Below are 27606 nucleotides of genomic sequence, written 5' to 3' on the forward strand. Positions count from 1 at the left end.
TTAAAGCTGGACTGCATGTTGCCCGAGTCCAATGCATTTCTGCCTACTCCCGGTCCAGGACTTGTCCCAGTTGGTTGTCCCCTGCATTCTCAATAGAAGTCTATGTAGGAGAGCCGCCATTGGCCTGAAGCCCCATGAAGTGAACGCAGTTTGCGTGCGTAAATCTGTCTCTGGTCCATATCCCAGAATTAGCATTAGGGCTATGGAATCAGAGCTAGCCTAGCCTATGATCTATAACGGTTCCATAGCTCTGCCTCTGCTCCCCACTGTATTACACTGTGCCATGGCTCCCTCTAGTGACCGTTTATATTTGGTGCACACCGTGCGCTCCAGTAGCGCTAGTGCGCATGTGCACAGCCCTATATGCGTTCTCTATTATTGTTTCGGGAGCTGCTGCTACAATCCACAGACAGAACAACAATAAGGAGAAGTTTGTTAAAACAACATTATGGCGTCTGACTGTTGACACTTTGATATGCAGAGAAAACTAAAAGGTGTGGTTTGAAAACGGTGTGGTCGTTAAGCAGGAGGAGGACGTGTGTTTGTTAGCAGCTCAACCACTGAAAGAAACACAGCTATACAGGTAAAAAGATGAACTGATTCACCACGTTGTGTTTTTACTACAGTTATATTTTATATTATTGACTCTTGAATCTTTTAACATGGAACATATGACGAGTACGTCTATAGTCTGGTCTAGAAGCAGCAGCAGCAATAATAATATAGCCTATACAGTGTTTATGCTATTGCATCTTGTTGATGCCGCTATAATATTGTAACCATAACGTGTGTGTGTGTGTGTGTGTGTGTGTGTGAGAGAGAGAGAGAGAGAGAGAGAGAGAGAGAGAGAGAGAGAGAGAGAGAGAGAGAGAGAGAGAGAGAGAGAAAGGGGGGGGTACTAATAATGCAGTCTAATGTTTACTAATAAATTTTAATGCAGTATAATGTTTACTAATAATGCAGTCTAATGTTTACTAATAATGCAGTCTAATGTTTACTAATAATGCAGTCTAATGTTTACTAATAATGCAGTCTAATGTTTACTAATAATGCAGTCTAATGTTTACTAATACTGCAGTCTAATGTTTACTAATAATGCAGTCCAATGTTTACTAATAATGCAGTCTAATGTTTACTAATAATGCAGTCTAATGTTTACTAATAATGCAGTCTAATGTTTACTAGTACTGCAGTCCTTATTCTGTTATTCTCTGTATGTTCAGTATGTTGCGGAGAGAGAGAGTTATGACAGTCAGTAGGGTAGGTAGGATTCTGCTAGCCCTAGAATGGGAATCTCTGTTGTGTATACATTGGTACAGTATTCCACATAACGGAGCCATAGAACAGTGTCCTTGACTTGAGGGTTGCAGCGGCAGAACGGCAGCATAAATGTGATAAATGCTCCGTTTGCACTCACCCATTCAATAATTACAAAGACGTGGAGTGAGATATTGTCCTCTATAGTTTCACATCCATGTGAAAGTTCTGGCACGAAACGTGTATTTTAGTCAAATATCTCCAGGAATGACAGCTGGACTGAATTAATCAAAATGTCCTCCGATCATCACAAACGTCATCACCAATTGACCAGGGAAGCCCAAATGTTTGGGGCAGGTCAGGTGCATTGCGATAGGTGCTGGGTAATTAATCACACCACCTGCCAATTGTGTGCTACAAGGATACTTTTTATAAAAGCACTAAGACCTGCTGTTTACATCCATTTTTAATTCATCAGAACATTTAAAGACGTACAGATTTACAGGGAAGAAAGGAAATAATCATGCAGTTAAATGCCTCCGTGATGTTGGCACCCCATATGATGAAAATATTAATCAAAATGGTGTCATTCTTTAGTGCTGCATTTGTGACATGAATTGTATCATTTGTGCTGGTATCATTGAGATATTTTAACAGTTATATGTTTGCATCTTTAGGTCCAAATTGAACAATACTATTCTTTTTTTTTAATATATATTTTTTTTATACCACGATTTTGTAACCCATTTTTCACCCCTGTGCCAATCATCTACTGTGATCCTGGGCTCTACACACCCTCCGCCAACCTGGGGAGAGCAACGGACTTAACTCATGCTTCCTTCATGCCTGAGTGTCCAAGTTGCTCCTTTACACCTGACAGGGGGGAGTTTCCCTGGTTGGTCGTAGCGCGTGGAAGGAACACGTTATTCCAACCAGTTCCTTTCCCCTCCATCAGGCGCCCCGGCTGGCCAGGGGGAGGCAGTTTAGAGACCAGGATTACTGCATGTTTTTGTGAGGGTATCTACCCTAGGGGACACGGGGAGAACATGCAAACTCCACACAGAAAGGCCGTTACTATTCTTAACCAACAATTGTGCTATTTGGTAATTTGTATATAAATTGCTATGTTGTGTGTTGTCATGTTAATGACTGTCATCATGGGGTAGTACACCTAACTAGAACAGGGCGATATACGTAGACAGTAGGAAACATACTAACATAGCCTAACTTAAGATATCTCAAAATTGATACCAGCACAAATTATGAAATTTACGACACAAATTAGCACACATTAATAAAGAATGACACCATGTTTGTCTCCACCAGGCCAAAGGCCTGTGTGTGTGTGTGTGTGTGTGTGTGTGTGTGTGTGTGTGTGTGTGTGTGTGTGTGTGTGTGTGTGTGTGTGTGTTTTGATTGATTGATTGAAATCTTTATTAACAGTTTGCAGAATTACAGTACATTTCAAGCACAAACTCAATACAAAGACTGTTAACTGTGAGTGGATGACCCAATTAAGCCTTACACTTGTTTACAACAGGGTCCACATTGTTCAATTCATCAAAACATTTAGAGACAAACAAATAGACACTTCTATGTAGTTAAAGAACAGAACAGGAATTCATCATATAGGAAGCGAAAAGGGAAAAAATATATATATATACAGTGAGGGGAACAGGGGGATAAAAGAAAACGAAAGACAGAGTGTAGGGCGCCTGCACACAACACCATGCGTTGATGCCATGTGTGCATATGTGCAGGCACCCAACACCACGTCCATACAAAAACATAGTACAATCCAGATAAAAATTCAGCTTTTACAGAGGCCAGTTTCAAATTGCAGCCATCCGTAGGTGCCCTTTGAGAGCAGTTTTGAAGGAGCCAAGGGATTCACATGTCTTAATGACTGTTGGTAGGGCGTTCCACATTTTGGTCGCATAGGAGCGAAAAGAATTTAGTCCCTTGTTTGTGCCGAATCTGGATTGTACATGGTTTGTTGCACTCCCTCTGGTGTTGTGGGTGTGGACTTCGTTTACATTAAGGAAGTATTTAGACAGGTACATGGGTATCTTGGTGGTGTATCGAATCTTGTGGACCAGACCCATTGCAAGATGCTGTACTCTGTCGTCGACCCTAAGCCATCCCAGCCTGTCAAAGTGGGCAGGGGTGAGGTGGGTTCGGGGGGTGAGGCCAAGTAGGAGCCTGACCAGTTTGTTTTGGGAGGTCTGGAGCCTTGTTTTAAGGGCCTTTGAGGTGCTGTGGTACCAGGAGGTGGATGCATAGTCAAAGAAACCTTGTACGAGGGCTCCTGTTAAGGTCTTCAAGGTGTTTTTGTCGACCAGTGAGGAGATCCTGTAGAGGAATCTTGTTCTTTGATTGACTTTTTTGATTACGTTGGTGTGTGTGTGTGTGTGTGTGTGTGTGTGTGCGTCCATATTCAATCCCCATTGGCTAAGATTGCCTTCCAAAGTGTGCAGGATTGGTCCGTTATGAACAAAATGCCTCAAATCATGAACGCAGAGTGCAATTTGAGGGAAATGTTGCATGCACATTCCCATTAGGTGGAGGAAGAAACCACTTGAAAATCCTCACATCAGCCTCATGGTGGCGCTATATCTATATCGTGTTTTTATCTGTAACTGCACCGATTTGTGTAAAACTTTGTATGCACACTCTAGAGGCCAAGGAAAAGCCTTTGACCTGCATTTTTCACATCTGCTCTTTATAACGCCACCAGGAGGCTGACCTGTGTAAAACACATTTTTTTTATATTACTCCTTCAGATTTGACCCAAATATCATGCAAATTGCTACATTTTTTACATTAATCATTTCCAGGGTCAAATGTCTCTTTTAAATCTGAGTAAGTTATAAAAGCCCCATGTTCAAATAGATCACCAATAGTATTAAGCCCTGCTGCTTGACATTCCCCCAATATATCTCTGTCTTTCCAATACATATTTTAGGATTATTCCAGAGTGATGAGTATGGTTGTTTATAATGTAAGATGTCATACTCTCATATACTTTAACTTTTCTTTTACCAGGGGCCAGTTTTTAATCGCAGCCATCCGTAAGTGCTCTTTGAGAGCGGTTTTGAAGGAGTCTAGGGATTCACATTTCTTAACGTCTTTTCGTAAATCATGCTTAATTGTGAACGGTTACAATTTCCGCTCACAGAAATGGTTGCACTGTACGCTCCCTGCTGCTTGAACTGAGGCAGAACATTAAAAACACATTGGCTACTTTCACCTTATTCACTTTACACCATTGTTCCTTGTGCAAACTTAAGTTAAGTGTGATTTCTTCCCACCACTAGGTCTCCAGTTATTAAAGTCCTTCCTTATTCGCTTGATTTCAGAGCGGTGTGTGGAATCCAGACTGCAGGTGAAGATGAATATGCATTATGTGCAATATGGACAATATCCAATGTTTATTCTTCATTTCCCCTCCTACTTCTATATCCTACCTTATGTATTATATTTAATGACTACTGCTCATATCTGCATTTATTTACTGTACTTATTAATGTATCACTTCCTGACAAAATACTTTTCACTGTGCTGTGCTGTACTTGTACTGTACATTGACAATACATTGAATCTCATCTCATCTCAACTCTAGACTCATAAGAACTACAATACCCATGATGCATCACTCCCAGGTGAAGATGAACTCTCCAGGCTCAGCCAGGGACGTTTCTATTAAACAGGAAGCTGAAGACGTTTATATTAAACAGGAAGCTGAAGACGTTTCTATTAAACACGAAGCTGGAGACGTTTCTATTAAACAGGAAGCTGAAGACATTTCTATTAAACAGGAAGCTGAAGACGTTTCTATTAAACAGGAAGCTGGAGACGTTTCTATTAAACAGGAAGCTGAAGACATTTATATTAAACAGGAAGCTGAAGACGTTTCTATTAAACAGGAAGCTGAAGACGTTTCTATTAAACAGGAAGCTGAAGACGTTTCTATTAAACAGGAAGCTGGAGACGTTTCTATTAAACAGGAAGCTGAAGACGTTTCTATTAAACAGGAAGCTGGAGACGTTTCTATTAAACAGGAAGCTGAAGACGTTTCTATTAAACAGGAAGCTGAAGACATTTCTATTAAACAGGAAGCTGAAGACCAGCCACACCTCAGTAAGTTTCATGTGCTCTTCCTTTCTTTAATATTTTCTGTTCTCTAGGGCTGCCACAATGTCTTATTTTCACTGTACAATAACAATGGCAAAAAAATACCAGGACACGCATAATATAGTCCGGTCGCTTGTGTAATTTCAAACCATATTGGATTCTGTGCAAATGGAATCATGTATTGTCTTTTTTTTAAAGGTATTCTCTATTGTATTTAATATTTAATGTCTTATTACCATAAACAAAAGCACATCGTATTTTGCACAAATGCAATGTGAAAGACAACCGGACCGTATGAATTCACCATGTGATTTTCTTTACAATATGGATGTAGTAGGTCTAAAACAGGCTTTTATGGTGTGTCTCCGTCTAGAAATGTCTCTGTGAGTCTGAACGATAGATACGTATCACAAAACAGAGTCCTAGACCACCGATTGCTGATGTTTTGACAAATATTGCCAGAAATGTAAAGGTTTTCAAATCAAATTGAACATCTTAGTGGATAACATTTAAACAAAAAGCACGGGAAAAGAATAAATGTTTTGATGGACAAATGCTAAAGATGTAATCATATATATTGTAACTAGTAGCAGACAGAAACTGATTGTGATGTTTGTTTGTTTTAAAGCTGCGTCACACACAGCATTTCCTGACGTATCGATATGGTACGATACGATTATCGGCGAGGAATACGATAGGATTATTGCCACATGGATTAATTGAACCCACCGCTAGTCTGAACTGTGTGAGATAACACAGGTCTTTGAATGGCTTTTTCTCAGCTTCTTCATTTGAGGTTTAACCATTTGAACCCCAGCATCCCTATATTGTGGGGCGAACAGTTGCCTGAAATAGCAAATCTACAAGCTCACAAATGCATATCTTATAGTATTAGTTCATGAAGGACAGGGTTAGTTCACCAAGTATAGAATGTTTAACTTTCAAACAAGTATTTGAAAGCGACACAATTTCTTAAAGGTGTGAAAAATATTTGCTTGGCCGACTGGCAGCGTGAATAAGACATCTGGCGCTGATCACTACAGTAGTTTGTGAGATTTGATCACTACAGTAGTTTGTGAGATTTTCTCCAGACACACAGGCAGACAGATTCACAGACTCTCAGACCCATTTACAGACGTACAGAGCTACGCTATGGAAATGTTTTACATAGATTGTTAAGCTACCATCGGTCCACATTTCAAGCTTTCATTGTCAGAAGTTCTTCTGTTTCATAATGTCATGCACTGAGTGGCATGACTAATTTACTACCAAATCAGAGCTCAGGTGTGAAATATTCATGTTTTTAATTTGTTTAAAAATGTCATGATTCAATTTAAAAACAAAATGCTGTAACACCATTATTCATTTTGGGGCTAAAGTAACTACATATATTACTTCAAATTATTATTATTAGTTTCGTATCTTGTAAAAATCTTGCTAAACGGTTTAGTCAATCTTATCTTGGGTACGTAAGAGTTAATTCTATACATGAAACATGCAAGACATTTTTATTTACATTTTCGGAATCCAGTGTTGACTATCATGTTATGTTTCTGCTCCTAGACATCCTGCACATGGTTGTGTGTAAAGAGGAAGTTTCCCCTAAACCGGAGAGGAGCCCCAGTCTGCTCCAGGAGGAACCAGAACCTCCACACAATAAAGATGAACAGGAGGAACTACCTCAAAGACCAGAGGAACCTGTTGGGTCAACGTTGACATTACTAGCAGTGAAAGGTGAAGAAGAAAATGATGATAATGATTATGATGAAGAAGACATCTCTTCCCACTGCTCTGAAGTTGAAGTTGAACTTGAATCTGACACTGAAGTCACTGAAGACAGTGAGGAGACGAGTGAAGTCGATGATGACGAACGGTGTGACAAGAGTTTCAGAGACTCAGGTTCCCTGAAGAAGCACCAGCGTGTCCACATTGGAGAAAAACCTTTCCAATGTAAACATTGTGACAAGAATTTCAGTAATTCATATCACCTGAAGAGGCACCTTCGTGTCCACACTGGAGAAAAACCTTTCCAATGTAAACATTGTAACAAGAGTTTCAGTGAGTCAGGTTCCCTGAAGACACACCAGTATGTCCACACTGGAGAAAAACCTTTCCAATGTAAACATTGTAAGAAGAGTTTCATTTTTGCAGGTGGACTGAAAACACACCAGTATGTCCACACTGGAGAAAAACCTTTCCAATGTGAACATTGTAAGAAGAGTTTCAGTGTGTCAGGTTCCCTGAAGACACACCTTCGTGTCCACACTGGAGAAAAACCTTTCCAATGTAAACATTGTAACAAGAGTTTCAGTGGGTCAGGTTCCCTGAAGACACACCTTCGTGTCCACACTGGAGAAAAACCTTTCCAATGTAAACATTGTAACAAGAGTTTCAAACTGTCAAATGTTTTGAAGACACACCTTCGCGTCCACACTGGAGAAAAACCTTTCCAATGTAAACATTGTAACAAGAGTTTCACTCAGTCAGGTCACCTGAAGACACACCTTAGTGTCCACACTGGAGAAAAACCTTTCCAATGTAAACATTGTATGAAGAGGTTCACTCTCTCAAGTGATCAGAAGAAACACCAGCGTGTCCACACTGGAGAAAAACCTTTCCAATGTAAACATTGTAACAAGAGTTTCACTCAGTCAGGTCACCTGAAGAGGCACCAGAGTGTCCACACTGGAAAACCCTCTTCCACTGTAAACATTGTAACACAAGTATCAAAAAGTGCTGGGAACTGAAAACACACCAGCTTATCCACAGTTCTCCCAGGACAAAATAAATAATATTAAAAATAAATAAATTATTTCCTTAGTAAACGGTGTGACAAAAGTTTAACACAGGATTCACATCATGGACTAAAAAAGAAAGTTTCCACTATAAATGAGCTCATTGGGAGGATCAAATTAAACAGCTGTATGTTCATAGGGAGGTCGATAGACAAGGACAATATTATGGATTATTATACTGCTCCTATATTTCAAAACAGATGCGGGTAAATTCTCCCTGTACAGCACGGCCACCCAGGCGTGGAATGGCCTCACCCCTTCCCTAAAAAAATGCAAATCACTTAGATCTTTTAACACAGGCCTTACATCCACCTCTCAGCAGGCTCCCCAGGTCCAAGGGAGAGGAAATGATCACCCCTTCCTTTCCCCCCACTCTGTACATACAGTGTTTGATTTTCCTCCAATGATGTTGTTGGATTTATTTTTGTTGAGGGGCAAAGCTATCCTCTCCTATGCCCAGCTTTGGCTGTTTGTGTGAACACAAACAATGATTTGATTTGGCTGATCACCCCATCGCAATGGTTTGAAAGGCTGATATACATATTGAGCATTAGAACGTAAGGGCATTTGTGATGATTTGATTGGCTGAGCACAGAATGTGATGTATGATAAGAGCTCCCCTCTCTTCACAAAAGTGTGATTTGTTATTCATGTCTATTAATTGATTGCATAGGGCCTAAATGGAAGGACTTTTTTATTTATTTTTTCTTTTTGTACTAACCCTTCTGGAATAAGTGTTTGACTACTCTGTTGTTTTTACATTTACGTCTAAATAAACTATTCAATCAATCAATCCTGTCACGGTCCGTGTTTTCTTGTGTACCTTTTATTTTGTAGTATTGTTTTGTGCCATCCTGTCTGCCCCTGTATAGTTCTGTACCTGCCTTGTCTAACCTGTATTGTGATCAGTCTTTGTTTTCCACCTGTGTCCTCTTAGTCCCCCAGCCAATCCCTTTCTTGATTTGAGTGTTGTTCACCTGTGTCTAGTTTTCCCATGTCTATAAGTATGCCCTTGTGTTGTCAGTTCTTTGTGGGTTCGTAATTTGTTATCAGTGTATGTCTAGCTCCTCGTGATTCCTTGATTTTCCTAGTCCTAGTGTTATGTCCTTGCTCCTAGTGTTCCTAGTTTATTTTCCCTGTGTTTGTTCCTGCTCCCCTGGTTTTTTGGTTGATAAACCACAGTGCACTTGACCTGCCTTGTGTCTGCCTCTTCCTCTGCCTTGTCCTGCGCTTGGGTCCTACACACCTCTGACTCTGATCGTGACAAATCCTGTCAATAGAGGCCTTCATTCTCCTGCTCTTTTGTTTACTTCTCATTTTAAACCCTTTAACAAACCATTTATGTTTACTTTATTTGTATTATTTGCTAGACTTAGAGGATGACATTACAGTATTGCATATTATTTTTGCTGTTTTTATAGAATGTTACTGCATTGATGTTTGATTTGAATCTCTTGAGAGCGTAAGATGAAACCAAATAGACCCAGTGACATCACATCCTCTCCACATGATGTAGGAGATCCACATGGAAGCCTGGCCGTCATTAGACCTTGTGGTGGTGGTTCTGTTCCTGTTTGTTCCAGTGGTGAGTCCAGAGAGTCACCACTGTCTCTGTTTGTTCTAGTGGTGAGTCCAGAAAGTCACCACTGTCTCTGTTTGTTCTAGTGGTGAGTCCAGAGAGTCACCACTGTCTCTGTTTGTTATAGTGGTGAGTCCAGAGAGTCACCACTGTCTCTGTTTGTTCTAGTGGTGAGTCCAGAGAGTCACCACTGTCTTTGTTTGTTCTAGTGGTGAGTCCAGAGAGTCACCACTGTCTCTGTTTGTTCTAGTGGTGAGTCCAGAGAATCACCACTGTCTCTGTTTGTTCTAGTGGTGAGTCCAGAGAGTCACCACTGTCTCTGTTCTAGTGGTAGCACAACTACCCCCCCCCCCCCGCGCCTCTCTGCACTACACAGAGAGAGATCCTTTATTGATTGAAGTATTTATTAACAGTTTGCAGAATTACAGTACATTTTAAGCACAACTCAATACAAAAACTGTTAACTGTGAGTGAAGCATTACACTTGTTTAGGCCTACAAGTGCTGAATTGAACAAGGTGGACCTTGTTAATTCATCAAAACATTTAGAGACGTACAAATATACACTTCTATATAGCCAAGAACAGAACAGGAATTCATCATAAAGAGGTAAAAAGGGAAAATAAACATACAGTGAGGGGGAAAAGGGGTGGGTGGTGGGGGGGATTCAGAGTTTATGGGGGCCAGTGTAGAATTGCAGCTGTCCGTAGGTGCCCTTTGGGAGCGGTTTTGAAGGAGTCAGGGATTTGCATGTCTTAATGACTGTTTGTAGGGCGTCCCACATTTTGGTGGCCTAGGAGCTAAATTAATTTAGTCCCTTGTTTGTGCCGAATCTGGGTTGCACATGGTTTGTTGAACTCCCTCTGGTGTTGTGGGTGTGGACTTCGTTGACATTAAGGAAGTATTTAGACTCCTCCTCGATTGTTTTTATTAACCTTTGTCTCAAATTGACCAGCAAAACTATAATCCACAATTTGTAGGCCTAGTGTGTCCTTGCTCCAACTTGCTGGGAAATGTGCATATTGCCAGCAGGCACGTGCAGGCAGCAGCTAAGCTAAGCCGGTGAGCCTGTGCATTTCATATTTATAAGACCACTTTTTTGAGGTTTGGGTTGTGTAGTTACTTTGCCATGATGCAACTCCAAATGTGGACAAGAAATAAAAAAATACTGCTCCAGTGATTAGAAATTGATAATTCAAAATATGCTCCTCATTGACTTACATTGTAGCTAAAACAGCTCTCAAAGTTACTCTTTTAGTACGTAAACAAACGCAAACAAAGTTGATTCAGACATTATAGAGCATCACCAAAACTCATGTGGTTTTATTTTTTCATAAAAATGTTAGATTCCTGTTGATTTTACTATTTGAAGATCTGGATCCGGATCCACGGATCCAGTCCGGGTTTTCTTCCCAATAAAATGGACAAATCAAGGAAGATAACATTTTTATGAAAAAATAAAACCACATGAGTTTTGGTGATGCTCTATATTGTCTGAATCAACATTGTTTGTGTTTGTTTACGTACTAAAAGAGTGACTTTGAGAGCTGTTTTAGATACAATGTAAGTCAATGAGGAGCACATTTTGAATTATCAATTTCTAATCACTGGAGCAATTATTTTTTATTTCTTGTCCACATTTGGAGTTGCATCATGGCAAAGTAACTACACAACCCAAACCTCAAAAAAAGTGGTCTTACCCTTTGAGCCTAGAATCAAGCAATCCAGGATCCTGGTGACCCGGCCATGACCATAAAACCTTTGATTCTGTGAATAAATTAAAATTAAAACGCTAAACAAAAGATATTTACTAAATATATGATGCTGCATTTTTATTTATTTTTTTCCCCACAGAATCAAAGGTTTTATGGTCATGAATCACCAGGATCCTGGATGGGTTGATTCTTGGCTTAAATTATTGATTGGGGAAATGCAGGGAGAAATGAATTGGAGAGTTTTCAGTGGGTCCAGATTAGAACCCACTGCTATGCTCCATAGCTGCTACCCGCTGTATTACACTGTACCATGGCTCCCTCTAGTGACCGTTTATATTTAGTGCACAGTCACAGCGTACGCTCCGGCAGCGCTACTGCGCATGTGCAAAACGCAGTGTGTCCTCCATTATTGTTTCGGGAGCTGCTGCTACAATCCACAGACAGAACAACAATAAGAGGAAGTTTGTTAAAACAACATTATGGCGTCTGACTGTTGACACTTTGATATGCAGAGAAAACTAAAAGGTGTGGTTTGAAAACAGTGTGGTCGTTAAGCAGGAGGAGGACGTGTGTTTGTTAGCAGCTCAACCACTGAAAGAAATACAGGTAAAAAGATGAACTGATTCAACACGTTGTGTTTTTACTACAGTTATGTTTTATATTATTGACTCTTGAATCTTTTAACATGGAACATGACGAGTATGTCTATAGTCTGGTCTAGAAGCAGCAGCAATAATAATATAGCCTATACAGTGTTTATGCTGTTGCATCTTAATTGTTGATGCTTTGATGATGATTTAGGCAGCGGTGGCCGAGTGGATTGCGGAGCGGTCTAGATACCGGAAGGTCGCCAGTTCGAATCAGCGATCCGACACGTTAAAATTACCACCGTTGAAGTGCCCTTGGACAAGGCATTGAACCTCTACCATGAAATGCTCCATGTGGGCCTTGCTGTAAACAAGTATCTGATGCTTAGTCGAGTTACCCTTGGTAAACATGATTTACCAGAACGCATTTCTTCTTCTTCATGCCACTAATATTGTAACCATAACGTGTGTGTGTGTGTGTGTGTGTGTGTGTGTGTGTGTGTGTGAGAGAGAGAGAGAGAGAGAGAGAGAGAGAGAGAGAGAGAGAGAGGGGGGGGGGGGGGTACTAATAATGCAGTCCAATGTTTACTAATAATGCAGTCTAATGTTTACTAATAATGCAGTCATTGTTTACTAATAATGCAGTCTAATGTTTACTAATAATGCAATCTAATGTTTACTAATAATGCAGTCTAATGTTTACTAATAATGCAGTCTAATGTTTACTAATACTGCAGTCTAATGTTTACTAATAATGCAGTCTAATGTTTACTAATAATGCAGTCCAATGTTTACTAATAATGCAGTCTAATGTTTACTAGTACTGCAGTCCTTATTCTGTTATTCTCTGTATGTTCAGTATGTTGCGGAGAGAGAGAGAGTTATGACAGTCAGTAGGGTAGGTAGGATTCTGCTAGCCCTAGAATGGGAATCTCTGTTGTGTATACATTTGGTACAGTATTCCACATAACGGAGCCATAGAACAGTGTCCTTGACTTGAGGGTTGCAGCGGCAGAACGGCAGCATAAATGTGATAAACGCTCCGTTTGCACTCACCCATTCAATAATTACAAAGACGTGGAGTGAGATATTGTCCTCTATAGTTTCACATCCATGTGAAAGTTCTGTCACGAAACGTGTATTTTAGTCAAATATCTCCAGGAATGACAGCTGGACTGAATTAATCAAAATGTCCTCCGATCATCACAAACGTCATCACCAATTGACCAGGGAAGCCCAAATGTTTGGGGCAGGTCAGGTGCATTGCGATAGGTGCTGGGTAATTAATCACACCACCTGCCAATTGTGTGCTACAAGGATACTTTTTATAAAAGCACTAAGACCTGCTGTTTACATCCATTTTTAATTCATCAGAACATTTAAAGACGTACAGATTTACGGGGGAAAAAAGGAAATAATCATGCAGTTAAATGCCTCCGTGAAGTTGGCACCCCATATGATGAAAATATTTATCAAAATGGTGTCATTCTTTAGTGCTGCATTTGTGACATGAATTGTATCATTTGTGCTGGAATCATTGAGATATTTTAACAGTTATATGTTTGCATCTTTAGGTCCAAATTGAACAATACTATTCTTAACCAACAATTGTGCTATTTGGTAATTTGTATATAAATTGCTATGTTGTGTGTTGGCATGTTAATGACTGTCATCATGGGGTAGTACACCTAACTAGAACAGGGCGATATACGTAGACAGTAGGAAACATACTAACATAGCCTAACTTAAAATATCTCAAAATTGATACCAGCACAAATTATGAAATTTACGACACAAATTAGCACACATTAATAAAGAATGATACCATGTTTGTCTCCACCAGGCCAAATGCCTGTGGAGAGTATGTTTTGCACATTGTGTGTGTGTGTGTGTGTGTGTGTGTGTGTGTGTGTGTGTGTGTGTGTGTGTGTGTGTGTGTGTGTGTGCGTCCGTCCATATTCAATCCCCATTGGCTAAGATTGCCTTCCAATTCCAAAGTGTGCAAGATTGGTCCGTTGTGAACAAAATGCCTCAAATCATGAACGCAGAGTGCAATTTGAGGGAAATGTACATGCACATTCCCATTAGGTGGAGGAAGAAACCACTTGAAAATCTTCACATCAGCCTCATGGTGGCGCTATATCTATATCGTGTTTTTATCTATAACTGCACCGATTTGTGTAAAACTTTGTATGCACACTCTAGAGGCCAAGGAAAAGCCTTTGACCTGCATTTTTCACATCTGCTCTTTATAACGCCACCAGGAGGCTGACCTGTGTAAAACATTTTTTTTTATATTACTCCTTCAGATTTGACCCAAATATCATGCAAATTGCTACACTTTTTTACATTAATCATTTCCAGGGTCAAATGTCTCTTTTAAATCTGAGTAATGTATGTTCAAATGGATCACCAATAGTATTAAGCCCTGCTGCTTGACATTTCCCCCAATATATCTCTATCTTTCCAATACATATTTTAGGATTATTCCAGAGTGATGAGTATGGTTGTTTATAATGTAAGATGTCATACTCTCATATACTTTAACTTTTCTTTTACCAGGGGCCAGTTTTTAATCGCAGCCGTCCGTAAGTGCTCTTTGAGAGCGGTTTTGAAGGAGTCTATAGGGATTCACATTTCTTAACGTCTTTTCGTAAATCATGCTTAATTGTGAGCGGTTACAATTTCCGCTCACAGAAATGGTTGCACTGTACGCTCCCTGCTGCTTGAACTGAGGCAGAACATTAAAAACACATTGGCTACTTTCACCTTATTCACTTTACACCATTGTTCCTTGTGCAAACTTAAGTTAAGTGTGATTTCTTCCCACCACTAGGTCTCCAGTTATTAAAGTCCTTCCTTATTCGCTTGATTTCAGAGCGGTGTGTGGAATCCAGACTGCAGGTGAAGATGAATATGCATTATGTGCAATATGGACAATATCCAATGTTTATTCTTCATTTCCCCTCCTACTTCTATATCCTACCTTATGTATTATATTTAATGACTACTGCTCATATCTGCATTTATTTACTGTACTTATTAATGTATCACTTACTGACAAAATACTTTTCACTGTGCTGTACTTGTACTGTACATTGACAATACATTGAATCTCATCTCATCTCAACTCTAGACTCATAAGAACTACAATGCCCATGATGCATCACTCCCAGGTGAAGATGAACTCTCCAGGCTCAGCCAGGGACGTTTCTATTAAACAGGAAGCTGAAGACGTTTATATTAAACAGGAAGCTGAAGACGTTTCTATTAAAAACGAAGCTGGAGACGTTTCTATTAAACAGGAAGCTGAAGACGTTTCTATTAAACAGGAAGCTGAAGACGTTTATATTAAACAGGAAGCTGAAGACGTTTCTATTAAACACGAAGCTGGAGACGTTTCTATTAAACAGGAAGCTGAAGACGTTTCTATTAAACAGGAAGCTGAAGACGTTTCTATTAAACAGGAAGCTGAAGACGTTTCTATTAAACAGGAAGCTGGAGACGTTTCTATTAAACAGGAAGCTGAAGACGTTTCTATTAAACAGGAAGCTGAAGACGTTTCTATTAAACAGGAAGCTGAAGACCAGCCACACCTCAGTAAGTTTCATGTGCTCTTACTTTCTTTAATATTTTCTGTTCTCTAGGGCTGCCACAATGTCTTATTTTCACTGTACAATAACAATGGCAAAAAATACCAGGACACGCATAATATAGTCCGGTCGCTTGTGTAATTTCAAACCATATTGGATTCTGTGCAAATGGAATCATGTATTGTCTTTTTTTAAAAGGTATTCTCTATGGTATTTAATATTTAATGTCTTATTACCATAAACAAAAGCACATCGTATTTTGCACAAATGCAATGTGAAAGACAACCGGACCGTATGAATTCACCATGTGATTTTCTTTACAATATGGATGTAGTAGGTCTAAAACAGGTTTTTATGGTGTGTCTCTGTGAGTCTGAACGATAGATACGTATCACAAAACAGAGTCCTAGACCACTGATTGCCGATGTTTTGACAAATATTGCCAGACATGTAAAAGTTTTCAAATCAAATTGAACATCTTAGTGGATAACATTTAAACAAAAAGCACGGGAAAAGAATAAATGTTTTGATGGACAAATGCTAAAGATGTAATCATATATATTGTAACTCCTCACCCTCACCTCACCTATCCCGTAACCCCGGAGGGTCGTTGGGGCACCACAGACGATCTGTTGACCAGCTCTCTCCATCCCTCTCTGTCCTCGGCAGCTCTCATTGCTTCACTGAGTTTCAAGTGTGTCCATTCTCCGATGTTATCTTCCCATCTTTTCTTTTGTCTCCCTCTTCTCCTGCCACCTCGTACGGTACCTTGCAGGATGGTCTTTGCAAGGCCAGAGGATCTGGTGATGTGTCCGTACCACCTCAGTTTCCGTTTTATGACCGTAGTAAGAAGGTCATCATGTGGGCCAATGGCTTGGCTGACCTTTTGCCGTACTTCCTCGTTGGTGACGTGTTGGGTGTAGGAGATACCCATGAGTCTACGGTAGCATCTCATCTCCATGCTCTGTATTCTCCTCTGGAGCTCAGCTGTAAGGGTCCAAGTTTCGCAGGCATATAAGAGGATTGACATGACAAGTGATCGCAGTAGTCTCACCTTTGATGTCAGACTGATGTGTTTGTCTTTCCATATGGGCTTGAGTTTTGCCAGGGCAGCAGTTGTTTGCACAATTCTGGCAAGGACTTCACGTTTGGATCCTTCATCGGACACGATTGCTGATGGGAATATTTCCACCATTATACTTGAAAGGACTGTATTAGAATAAAGACTATGATAAATAAGGAAAGGCTTCGATAGCAGAGAGCTAGAAGCTCCGGAACACCGGAACTGTATAAATACTTTTGGAAGTAATCTAATTACAATAAAATACTCTTCACCAGAATAGAAGCAGAAGGCTGGTAACTTTACAGAAATGGTTATAAAAACCTTTTGAACTATAATGAGTAAAAGTCAGAGTATTACAGAGTTAACCAAAATACCTTAGAATTAATTTGACAGACACAAGGAAGACAATTTCAGACAAGCAGAGCTAGGAGGGGGTTCAATCAGATATATTCATATTCACCATTGTATTGGGAGAGAAGAAGGCATGCAATCCGGACAGCGTTTCCACAAGGATCTCTGACCATGTCCAAATTGAACATGGTTAATATAGCATACCGTAATCAATACACCGGAAAATGTGTTGAACAACAAGGTCAATAAACATATTTGTTTACAAATGGACAGATAATGCAAGACGTCACGAATATTGCATACAGGAACTATCTCACGGGGCAGAGATAGTCCGGACATGCAATATCAGTTAGTGGAACCGGGGGACAAGGCATAACGTCATTGAGTGCAGTTTACCAGTCTGTTAGAGAGAATACTAACTTCAAGGGCAAAAACACAGAGGCTGGGTGTTATGGCAAATGGAAACAAAACAATTCTTATCTACCAACGCTAGCTAGAAGAGCAGTTTTACTATCTAAACTCTGGCGGGGCCAGAACCATACTATTTTACAGTCAGTGGGACAGCGTGACATCAAATGTCAGTCACAGGGCAATGCATAATCCATAATTTGGCAAGACCATAGGAGACACCGGGTCATAAGATTAATAGGCCAAAGGACTCATGGACCATCACCCACAAAACCACAGAAAATACCTAACAAGATCCATCGCATTTGTGGGCGAAGGGTCATGTGACCTTTGACAATAACATATCCTCAGGGGAAAAACGTACTTTTTACTATGGGCCGAAATGGAACAGAATGTCAACAGGAACAATAAAAATAAAAAACACAATATTTGACTGGGCTAGGCACAAAATCCTTATTTAGATGGTACGTGGCGGTACGGTGGGCAAGAGAGAGAGATTGTTTTTCTCTCTTGATGATGTCTTCGGGGTTCGATACCCAGCAACTGGTGCAGCCTCCAGGCCGGCAGCAGTGTTCGTTAGAGCTCGTCTTCGGGGTCCCCTCGGGACCCAGCAACAAATGTTCATTCTCACAATCAGCTCGTGGTCGGAACTGCTGCGAGAGTTCTTTGGACAGTCAATCAGCTCATGGTCAGAGCGAACTGTCTGCTTTAGTTCTTCTTGGCTCGTGGTCGGAGCCCATTCTTCGCCCCTTTCCCCCCATGTATAGGTGACCCGACATGAACTTAGTTTCTCAATGTACAGATACAAACGGGAGAAAACTGGCTGGGTGTCCTATCAGTATCATAGTTCTTGGAGAGGGGAAATAGGGTACTCTGATGATGAGGCGCTCCTGCGCGATGTCGCAATGTCTTTGGGGATGTCCCTTCGTACCATATAAAGGTCAAATATAGAATCAAATGGATTCTGGTGAGATTTAATGCCTAATTCAATCAATATGATGGTAAAACCAAAATAATAAAATGTTCCTATATTAAACAATATAAAGTGAAAGTGGTGAACTGTTTTAAGGGAGGAATATTCCAAATTAGGAGAAATATGATTCAACTATGAAATTTAAAATAATCCAAATATGATGAGATCGGAAAATGAATCATAATGGAATGAAATTTAGATTGTCCAAAAATAGGATAATTCAGTTTAAACAATTTATGTAATGGGCTTTCCGATCTTATTATGAAATGGAATGGCTAAAACCTTTTTTATATTTTTTTATAAAACAAATGAAATCAAAAGTAATGTAATATTTGCAATTACTTAATTGGAGATGATTAAACATGGCTTGGTAAGCAGCAATTAGCAAACAGACTACAACATGAACACATGAAAACAAAAAATGTCTGGTGAAATGTGAGTGGAATAACTTTGTTCCATATGGAAATCTATGGGCAACTGATTAGGGCAGACTGTTCTGGGGGTTGGGCCTAACCATAGTGAATTCAGACGGTTCTGAGTTGGGTCGGTCAAGTGTCAAACCTTGTATACAAGGAAGGAATGTCGACGTCCACAATCACAAATGAAGAGAAGTCAGACCAGCAGAGCAATCTCCCTCGTATTTTGTGGAAGTCGAAATTCCGGTTTGTCCCTTGACCATGACTCCACACAGATGTCCGTATCTGGAGATAAAACAAACAAAACAAAGAACACACTGGTGAATGAAATGAAACAATGATTTTGACAAACAATTCTCAAACTGGTTCTTACACCTGCGCATATACACATTACCAAGATGGAGGGAGGGCAGGTAAAAGGCAGAGAAAAGTATCTAAAAAATATATTTATTCATATTTCTCCTGAGCGTTCTCCCCGTGGCGCATTTGCACATGACTAAGATGGAGGGAGGGCGTAGGGAGATCGACGAAGGAGAAATAAGAATAATGAAATAATAAACAAACTGGGTCTTATCAAAATAATAAATATTTATCTATATATATATATTAATATAACTCCTACGCGTTCCTCAAACATGCTTTTTATGGAGGGAGGGTTTTTTAGAGAAACGGATGTTCCCCCAATCTACGCATATCACAGTTTATAGCACATTGCAGAACTACCAAGGAGAATAATACCGTAACCTGAGAGAGAGAGAGCAAAGAATAGTTTAAAGTATGTGGCACTGAGCGTTAAATCCGCATGTCCACATGTTATGCTATAAGATCTATGCTTTTCCGATATAATTTACAACACTGAGCGTTAAATCCGCATGGTTGATGATTAATCTTAGCGTTAAATCCGCAGTAGATACAGAATAAAAGATTGGCTTAATTAACTGATAAATCAGTTCTGGCCTGTATCTACCGACACAAATTCCTAAGCATTACGGGGCTGTACAACAACTCTAGCGTTAAATCCGCGTTCTGTTATACTTTTCTGCGTGTTTCCTTGGTGGGCTTAGCTACTGCCTACACGCAGAAAATGCCCAAAAGAGAAATGTGAAGAATCACAGAGAAAAGAAAACAGGTTTTCTGTCAAATGTATGGTGCGCACCATAAATTCAACGGTCAACCCAATACTAATTAAAGTACAATATTAATAGGGTTACTGATGTAACCTATAGTTAATGGATGGCAAACAATGGCTGAATTGAAATTCATTTAAATGAATAATTCTGGGAAGTTAACCTAACTTAAAAATGAAATATTAAAATGTTATTGTAGAATGGAGGCTATACGCTGTACACGTCATGTCACACTCTACAGATCATTAAACTATTACATTCCGGAATAGGGAGTTCCTGATGATAATTTAGTGTTCACAGACACACAGACAAATGGACAAATTCACACACATGCACACACAGAGATGGGAAAAGCAGGCCCATACAGACACAAACATTCATGGAGCGAGATGGGTGTTCTCTGTTGAAATAGGATAAAGTGAAATTTGTACTAAGGCCATTAAAAATGTATGAAATGAAGTAAAAACTGTAAAAATACCAAAATTTAAATTTGGGTTAAGGCTCCCTGTCTATAAGTTGGAAATATGAAAAATGTACTCTTTGGCTCCCTGACTAAAAGTCAGGATATTAGATTGGCTAATATGAGATATGAAATATGAAAGTTAACAAGATGGCGTTGCACACAGTCACGAAGGAAAGCTCGTATGAGCCAGGCTCACAGACAGAGTGAGAGGATTCCTCTCACACACACGCACGCACACATACCTTAGTGAAATGGGAGATTCGTAAATGACTACATACAGCAGGGGTGGATTCACACACACACACACACATGCACACACACGCACGCACACTAAGACTGTATCTGAGATACATAACAAAGTAAGCACGCACGCACATGCACACACAAACATTAGGGACATTCAAAAATGGAGAAATGTTTTGAACTGTATTCTAAAAAGTTTATCTGGGAAAGAAATATAACGTCTCAGCGTCAATGATATCGGGATGAGAGAAATAATTTGAACCTAATTATTACAGGATGAAAGTATTGAATGGTCAACGGTCGTATGATAAGTTCAAAATCCCTGTTGGTGTTCAGTAGGGAAAGCTTGTATGAGACAAGACCAGACATAGACGAACAGGAGCAGGACAGAGAGTGAGAGGGAAAACTCTTATGAGACAAGGCCGCATAGCGTGTACACGCATACACAGAGGAGAGGAGACAGAGTCTCTCCCACACAAATACCACTGATAAGAGAGCACCCTCTAAAATAGAGAGTGTCTTAGACCAAGTGAAAGTGAATAGCAGAGAAAAAGGCAAAATGTATCTTTAAAAATGGGAATTAAATAGTCAAATTGAATAATGGCCTCATTAATCTTATATTGTTTTGGGATGTTAAAATTTTAATTAATTAATTAGTTAGTGCTAAGCACTGTGAAAAGCGTGTGAATGAACGCCAGTCAGTTTATGGACCGTTATAAGGTAGAAAATTAACCCTTGCTTTGCTCGCTCCGTGTCGACTCAGAGTAGAAAGCAAGAATAAATAAAAGAAAACATGCATTTCCCGCACCCGATGAACGCGTAAAAACAGAGTGCTGGAAAGTCCATATATCTAGTTGTGGTACACAAACAGATCATTCTAAAACAATTTATGACATGAGACAGAAAGAACTCAAAATAATTCCGCTACTTTGTCTGAAGTTGATAAACAACTAAAAATGAATGCCTCGCTGCTCGAGGTGTTATCAGGGGAAGAATTATAATGACAGTATAATCTATTTAAGCTAAAGGTAGACAGAGAAAGACATCAAGCATTGATTTACTTAACTTGTATAGAAACCGGAGCAGACAATCATTGTCCGTAGGAAGAAGGACCCAACAGCAGAGAGACAGCCGGGGTTGGTGCAGGTTTGGGTCTGTGGAGGACCATCCGACCATGGACAAGCCGAGCTTGTCAAGCCCCATGGGTCGATCGCTCGTCCACAGATCCGTGGAGAGGTCCATGAAGTGTTCACTACTGTTGAGACGTGAGCCGTTCATGGACCCCAAAATAAAAAATCGCTTGTCCGTCGAAATCTGATGACATACCATTCCGATACAATGGCGAACACTGATCAAAAGGAAACCCCATGCTCAAAAATTGTTTGTCTGTGGTCTTCCGTGTGTGAGTCAATGTCAGAAATTTTCGGAAATTCCGAAATTGAGGGAGTGAATCTACAGGACTGAGTTTTGTTTTCTTTTTCAGAGCAGCTACTATAAAGGAACTGATTCTTTGCCTTAGTATGAGTATAAGCTTAATCAAATAAATTAGGCTTTATACTCGTTAAAGGACGGCAAGATTGGACCAAATTTGATGGGAATATTTCCACCATTATACTTGAAAGGACTGTATTAGAATAAAGACTATGATAAATAAGGAAAGGCTTCGATAGCAGAGAGCTAGAAGCTCCGGAACACCGGAACTGTATAAATACTTTTGGAAGTAATCTAATTACAATAAAATACTCTTCACCAGAATAGAAGCAGAAGGCTGGTAACTTTACAGAAATGGTTATAAAAACCTTTTGAACTATAATGAGTAAAAGTCAGAGTATTACAGAGTTAACCAAAATACCTTAGAATTAATTTGACAGACACAAGGAAGACAATTTCAGACAAGCAGAGCTAGGAGGGGGTTCAATCAGATATATTCATATTCACCATTGTATTGGGAGAGAAGAAGGCATGCAATCCGGACAGCGTTTCCACAAGGATCTCTGACCATGTCCAAATTGAACATGGTTAATATAGCATACCGTAATCAATACACCGGAAAATGTGTTGAACAACAAGGTCAATAAACATATTTGTTTACAAATGGACAGATAATGCAAGACGTCACGAATATTGCATACAGGAACTATCTCACGGGGCAGAGATAGTCCGGACATGCAATATCAGTTAGTGGAACCGGGGGACAAGGCATAACGTCATTGAGTGCAGTTTACCAGTCTGTTAGAGAGAATACTAACTTCAAGGGCAAAAACACAGAGGCTGGGTGTTATGGCAAATGGAAACAAAACAATTCTTATCTACCAACGCTAGCTAGAAGAGCAGTTTTACTATCTAAACTCTGGCGGGGCCAGAACCATACTATTTTACAGTCAGTGGGACAGCGTGACATCAAATGTCAGTCACAGGGCAATGCATAATCCATAATTTGGCAAGACCATAGGAGACACCGGGTCATAAGATTAATAGGCCAAAGGACTCATGGACCATCACCCACAAAACCACAGAAAATACCTAACAATTGCTCCAAAATATTTGAAACTGGAGACCGTGTCCAGTGACTGTCCGTTGACTGTTGATTGTAACTAGCAGACAGAAACTGATTGTGATGTTTGTTTGTTTTAAAGCTGCGTCACACACAGCATTTCCTGATTATCGGCGAGGAATACGATAGGATTATTGCCACATGGATTAATTGAACCCACCGCTAGTCTGAACTGTGTGAGATAACATGAATTGAATGGCTTTTTCTCAGCTTCTTCATTTGAGGTTTAACCATTTGAACCCCAGCATCCCTATATTGTGGGGCGAACAGTTGCCTGAAATAGCAAATCTACAAGCTCACAAATGCATATCTTATAGTATTAGTTTGTGAAGGACAGGGTTAGTTCACTAAGTATAGAATGTTTAACTTTCAAACAAGTATTTGAAAGCGACACAATTTATTAAAGGTGTGAAAAATATTTGCTTGGCCGACTGGCAGTGTGAACAAGACATCTGGCGCTGATCACTACACTAGTTTGTGAGATTTGATCACTACAGTAGTTTGCCTGTGTGTCTGGAGAAAATCTCACAGACAGATTCACAGACTCTCAGACCCATTTACAGACGTACAGAGCTACGCTATGGAAATGTTTTACATAGATTGTTAAGCTACCATCGGTCCACATTTCAAGCTTTCATTGTCAGAAGTTCTTCTGTTTCATAACGTCATGCACTGAGTGGCATGACTAATTTACTACCAAATCAGAGCTCAGGTGTGAAATATTCATGTTTCTAATTTGTTTAAAAATGTCATGATTCAATTTAAAAACAAAATGCTGTAACACCATTATTCATTTTGGGGCTAAAGTAACTACATATATTACTTCAAATTATTATTATTAGTTTCGTATCTTGTAAAAAATCTTGCTAAACGGTTTAGTCAATCTTATCTTGGGTACGTAAGAGTTAATTCTATACATGAAACATGCAAGAAAAAATTATTTACATTTTCGGAATCCAGTGTTGACTATCATGTTATGTTTCTGCTCCTAGACATCCTGCACATGGTTGTGTGTAAAGAGGAAGTTTCCCCTAAACCGGAGAGGAGCCCCAGTCTGCTCCAGGAGGAACCAGAGCCTCCACACAATAAAGATGAACAAGAAGAACTACTTCAAAGACCAGAGGAACCTGTTGGGTCAACGTTGACATTACTAGCAGTGAAAGGTGAAGAAGAAATTGATGATAATGATTATGATGAAGAAGACATCTCTTCTCACTGCTCTGAAGTTGAAGTTGAACTTGAATCTGACACTGAAGTCACTGAAGACAGTGAGGAGACGAGTGAAGTCGATGATGACGAACGGCGTGACAAGAGTTTCAGTGACTCAGGTTCCCTGAAGAAGCACCAGCGTGTCCACATTGGAGAAAAACCTTTCCAATGTAAACATTGTAACAAGAGTTTCAGGTATTCATATCTTCTGAAGAGGCACCTTCGTGTCCACACTGGAGAAAAACCATTCCAATGTAAACATTGTAACAAGAGTTTCAGTAATTCATATCACCTGAAGAGGCACCTTCGTGTCCACACTGGAGAAAAACCTTTCCAATGTAAACATTGTAACAAGAGTTTCAGTGAGTCAGGTTCCCTGAAGACACACCTTCGTGTCCACACTGGAGAAAAACCTTTCCAATGTAAACATTGTAACAAGAGATTCCGTTTGTCAGGTAACCTGAAGACACACCTTCGTGTCCACACTGGAGAAAAACCTTTCCAATGTAAACATTGTAACAAGAGTTTCAGTAGGTCAGGTGATCTGAAAACACACCAGTATGTCCACACAGGAGAAAAACCTTTCCAATGTAAACATTGTAACAAGAGTTTCAGTTTGTCAGGTCACCTGAAGACACACCTTCGTGTCCACACTGGAGAAAAACCTTTCCAATGTAAACATTGTAACAAGAGTTTCAGTAGGTCAGGTGATCTGAAAACACACCAGTATGTCCACACAGGAGAAAAACCTTTCAAATGTAAACATTGTAACAAGAGTTTCAGTTTGTCAGGTCACCTGAAGACACACCTTCGTGTCCACACTGGAGAAAAACCTTTCCAATGTAAACATTGTAACAAGAGTTTCACTCAGTCAGGTGATCTGAAAACACACCAGTATGTCCACACAGGAGAAAAACCTTTCCAATGTGAACATTGTAATAAAAGTTTCACTAAGTCAGGTGATCTGAAAACACACCAGTATGTCCACACAGGAGAAAAACCTTTCCAATGTAAACATTGTAACAAGAGTTTCACTAATTCAGGTTCCCTGAAGAAGCACCAGAGTGTCCACACTGGAAAACCCTTTCCACTGTAAACATTGTAACACAAGTATAAAAAAGTGCTGGTCACTGAAAACACACCAGCTTATCCACAGTTCTCCCAGGACAAAAAAATAACATTAAAAATAAATAAATTATGTCCTCTGTAAACGGTGTGACAAAGGTTTAAAAAACTCAGGATTCACAGTAAAAAAATAAAGTTTCCACTATAAATGAGCTCATTGGGAGGATCAAATTAAACAGCTGTATGTTCGTAGGGAGGTCGATAGACAAGGACAATATTATGGATTATTAATTATACTGCTCCTATATTTCAAAACAAATACGGGTGAATTCTCCCTGTACAGCACGGCCACCCAGGCGTGGAATGGCCTCACCCCTTCCCTAAAGAAATGCATATCACTTACATCTTTTAACACAGGCCTTACATCCACCTCTCAGCAGGCCCCTCCCCCAGGTCCAAGGGAGAGGAAATGATCACCCCTTCCTTTCCCCCCACTCTGTACATACAGTGTTTGATTTTCCTGTAATGATGTTGTTGATATTGATTGTTTTTGTCATGGGGCAAAGCTATCCCCTCCTATGCCCAGCTTTGGCTGTTTGTGTGAACACGAACAATGATTTAATTGGTTGATCACCCCATCGCGATGGTTTGAAAGGCTGATATACATATTGAGCATTAGAACGTAAGGGCATTTGTGATGATTTGATTGGCTGAGCACAGAATGTGATGTATGGGGGGCACGGTGGCACAGTTGGTAGTGCTGTCGCCTCACAGCTAGAAGGTCCTGGGTTCGATTCCCACTGGGGACACTGTGGGCACTGGCGGCGTGTTCCCTCCTCCGCGTCATCAGTGCCCATACCCGAGGTGGGGGTTGGCGATAGGGCCTTTCTGTGTGGAGTTTGCATGTTCTCCCCGTGTCCCCTAGGGTAGATACCCTCACAAAAACATGCCGTAATCCTGGTCTCTAAAACTACCTCCCCCTGGCCAGCCGGGGCGCCTGATGGAGGGGAAAGGAACTGGTCGGAATAACGTGTCCCTTCCACGCGCTACATCCGGCCGGGGAAATTCCCCTCTGTCAGGTGAAAAGAAGCAGCTTGGACTCCTCATGCATAGAAGGAGGCATGAGGTCAGTCCGCTGCCCCCCCAGGTTGGCAGAGGAAGTGTAGCGCCCAGGATTACATTAGATAATTGGCACTGGGTGAAAAAGAAAACTGGGTTACAAAATCGTGGGATAAAAATTAAAGAGAAAAAAAGAATGTGATGTATGATAAGAGCACCCCTCTCTTCACAAAAGTGTGATTTGTTATTCATGTCTATTAATTGATTGCATAGGGCCTAAATGGAAGGACTTTTTTCTTTATTTTTTCTTTTTGTACTAACCCTTCTGGAATAAGTGTTTGACTACTCTGTTGTTCTTACATTTACGTCTAAATAAACTATTCAATCAATCAATCCTGTCAATAGAGGCCTTCATTCTCCTGCTCTTTTGTTTACTTCTCATTTTAAACCCTTTAACAAACCATTTATGTTTACTTTATTTGTATTATTTGCTAGACTTAGAGGATGACATTACAGTATTGCATATTCTTTTTGCTGTTTTTATAGAATGTTACTGCATTGATGTTGGATTTGAATCTCTTGAGAGCTTAACATTAAACCAAATGGACCCAGTGACATCACATCCTGTCCACATGATGTAGGAGATCCACATGGAAGCCTGGCCGTCATTAGACCTTGTGGTAGTTCTGTTCCTGTTTGTTCCAGTGCTGAGTCCAGAGAGTCACCACTGTCTCTGTTCTAGTGGTGAGTCCAGAGAGTCACCACTGTCTCTGTTCTAGTGCTGAGTCCAGAGAGTCACCACTGTCTCTGTTCTAGTGCTGAGTCCAGAGAGTCACCACTGTCTCTGTTCTAGTGGTGAGTCCAGAAAGTCACCACTGTCTCTGTTTGTTCCAGTGGTGAGTCCAGAGAGTCACCACTGTCTCTGTTCTAATGGTAGCACAACTAACCCCCCCCCCGCGCGCCTCTCTACACTACACAGAGAGAGAGATCCTTTATTGATTTGGTTTGGTTTGGTT

At 40.2% G+C, this 27606-nt stretch overlaps 1 protein-coding gene across 1 annotated transcript; it reads left to right on the top strand.

Moving 5' to 3' along the window:
• Window positions 1–468: 468 nt before the first annotated feature.
• On the top strand, window positions 469–27369 carry LOC308316125 (uncharacterized protein; the record flags this gene model as incomplete). The annotated part of the gene is made up of 5 exons (XM_080764530.1): window positions 469–583; window positions 4575–4642; window positions 4880–5397; window positions 6955–7341; window positions 27296–27369. Exons 3-5 carry the CDS (start codon window positions 4902–4904, stop codon window positions 27367–27369), a joined length of 957 nt encoding a protein of 318 aa, XP_080620656.1. The 5' UTR covers window positions 469–583; window positions 4575–4642; window positions 4880–4901.
• Between the last annotated feature and the right edge of the window lie 237 nt (window positions 27370–27606).

The sequence above is a fragment of the Protomyctophum bolini genome (genome assembly GCF_963924005.1).
Source record: "Protomyctophum bolini genome assembly, chromosome: 5".
Classification (NCBI taxonomy): domain Eukaryota; kingdom Metazoa; phylum Chordata; class Actinopteri; order Myctophiformes; family Myctophidae; genus Protomyctophum; species Protomyctophum bolini.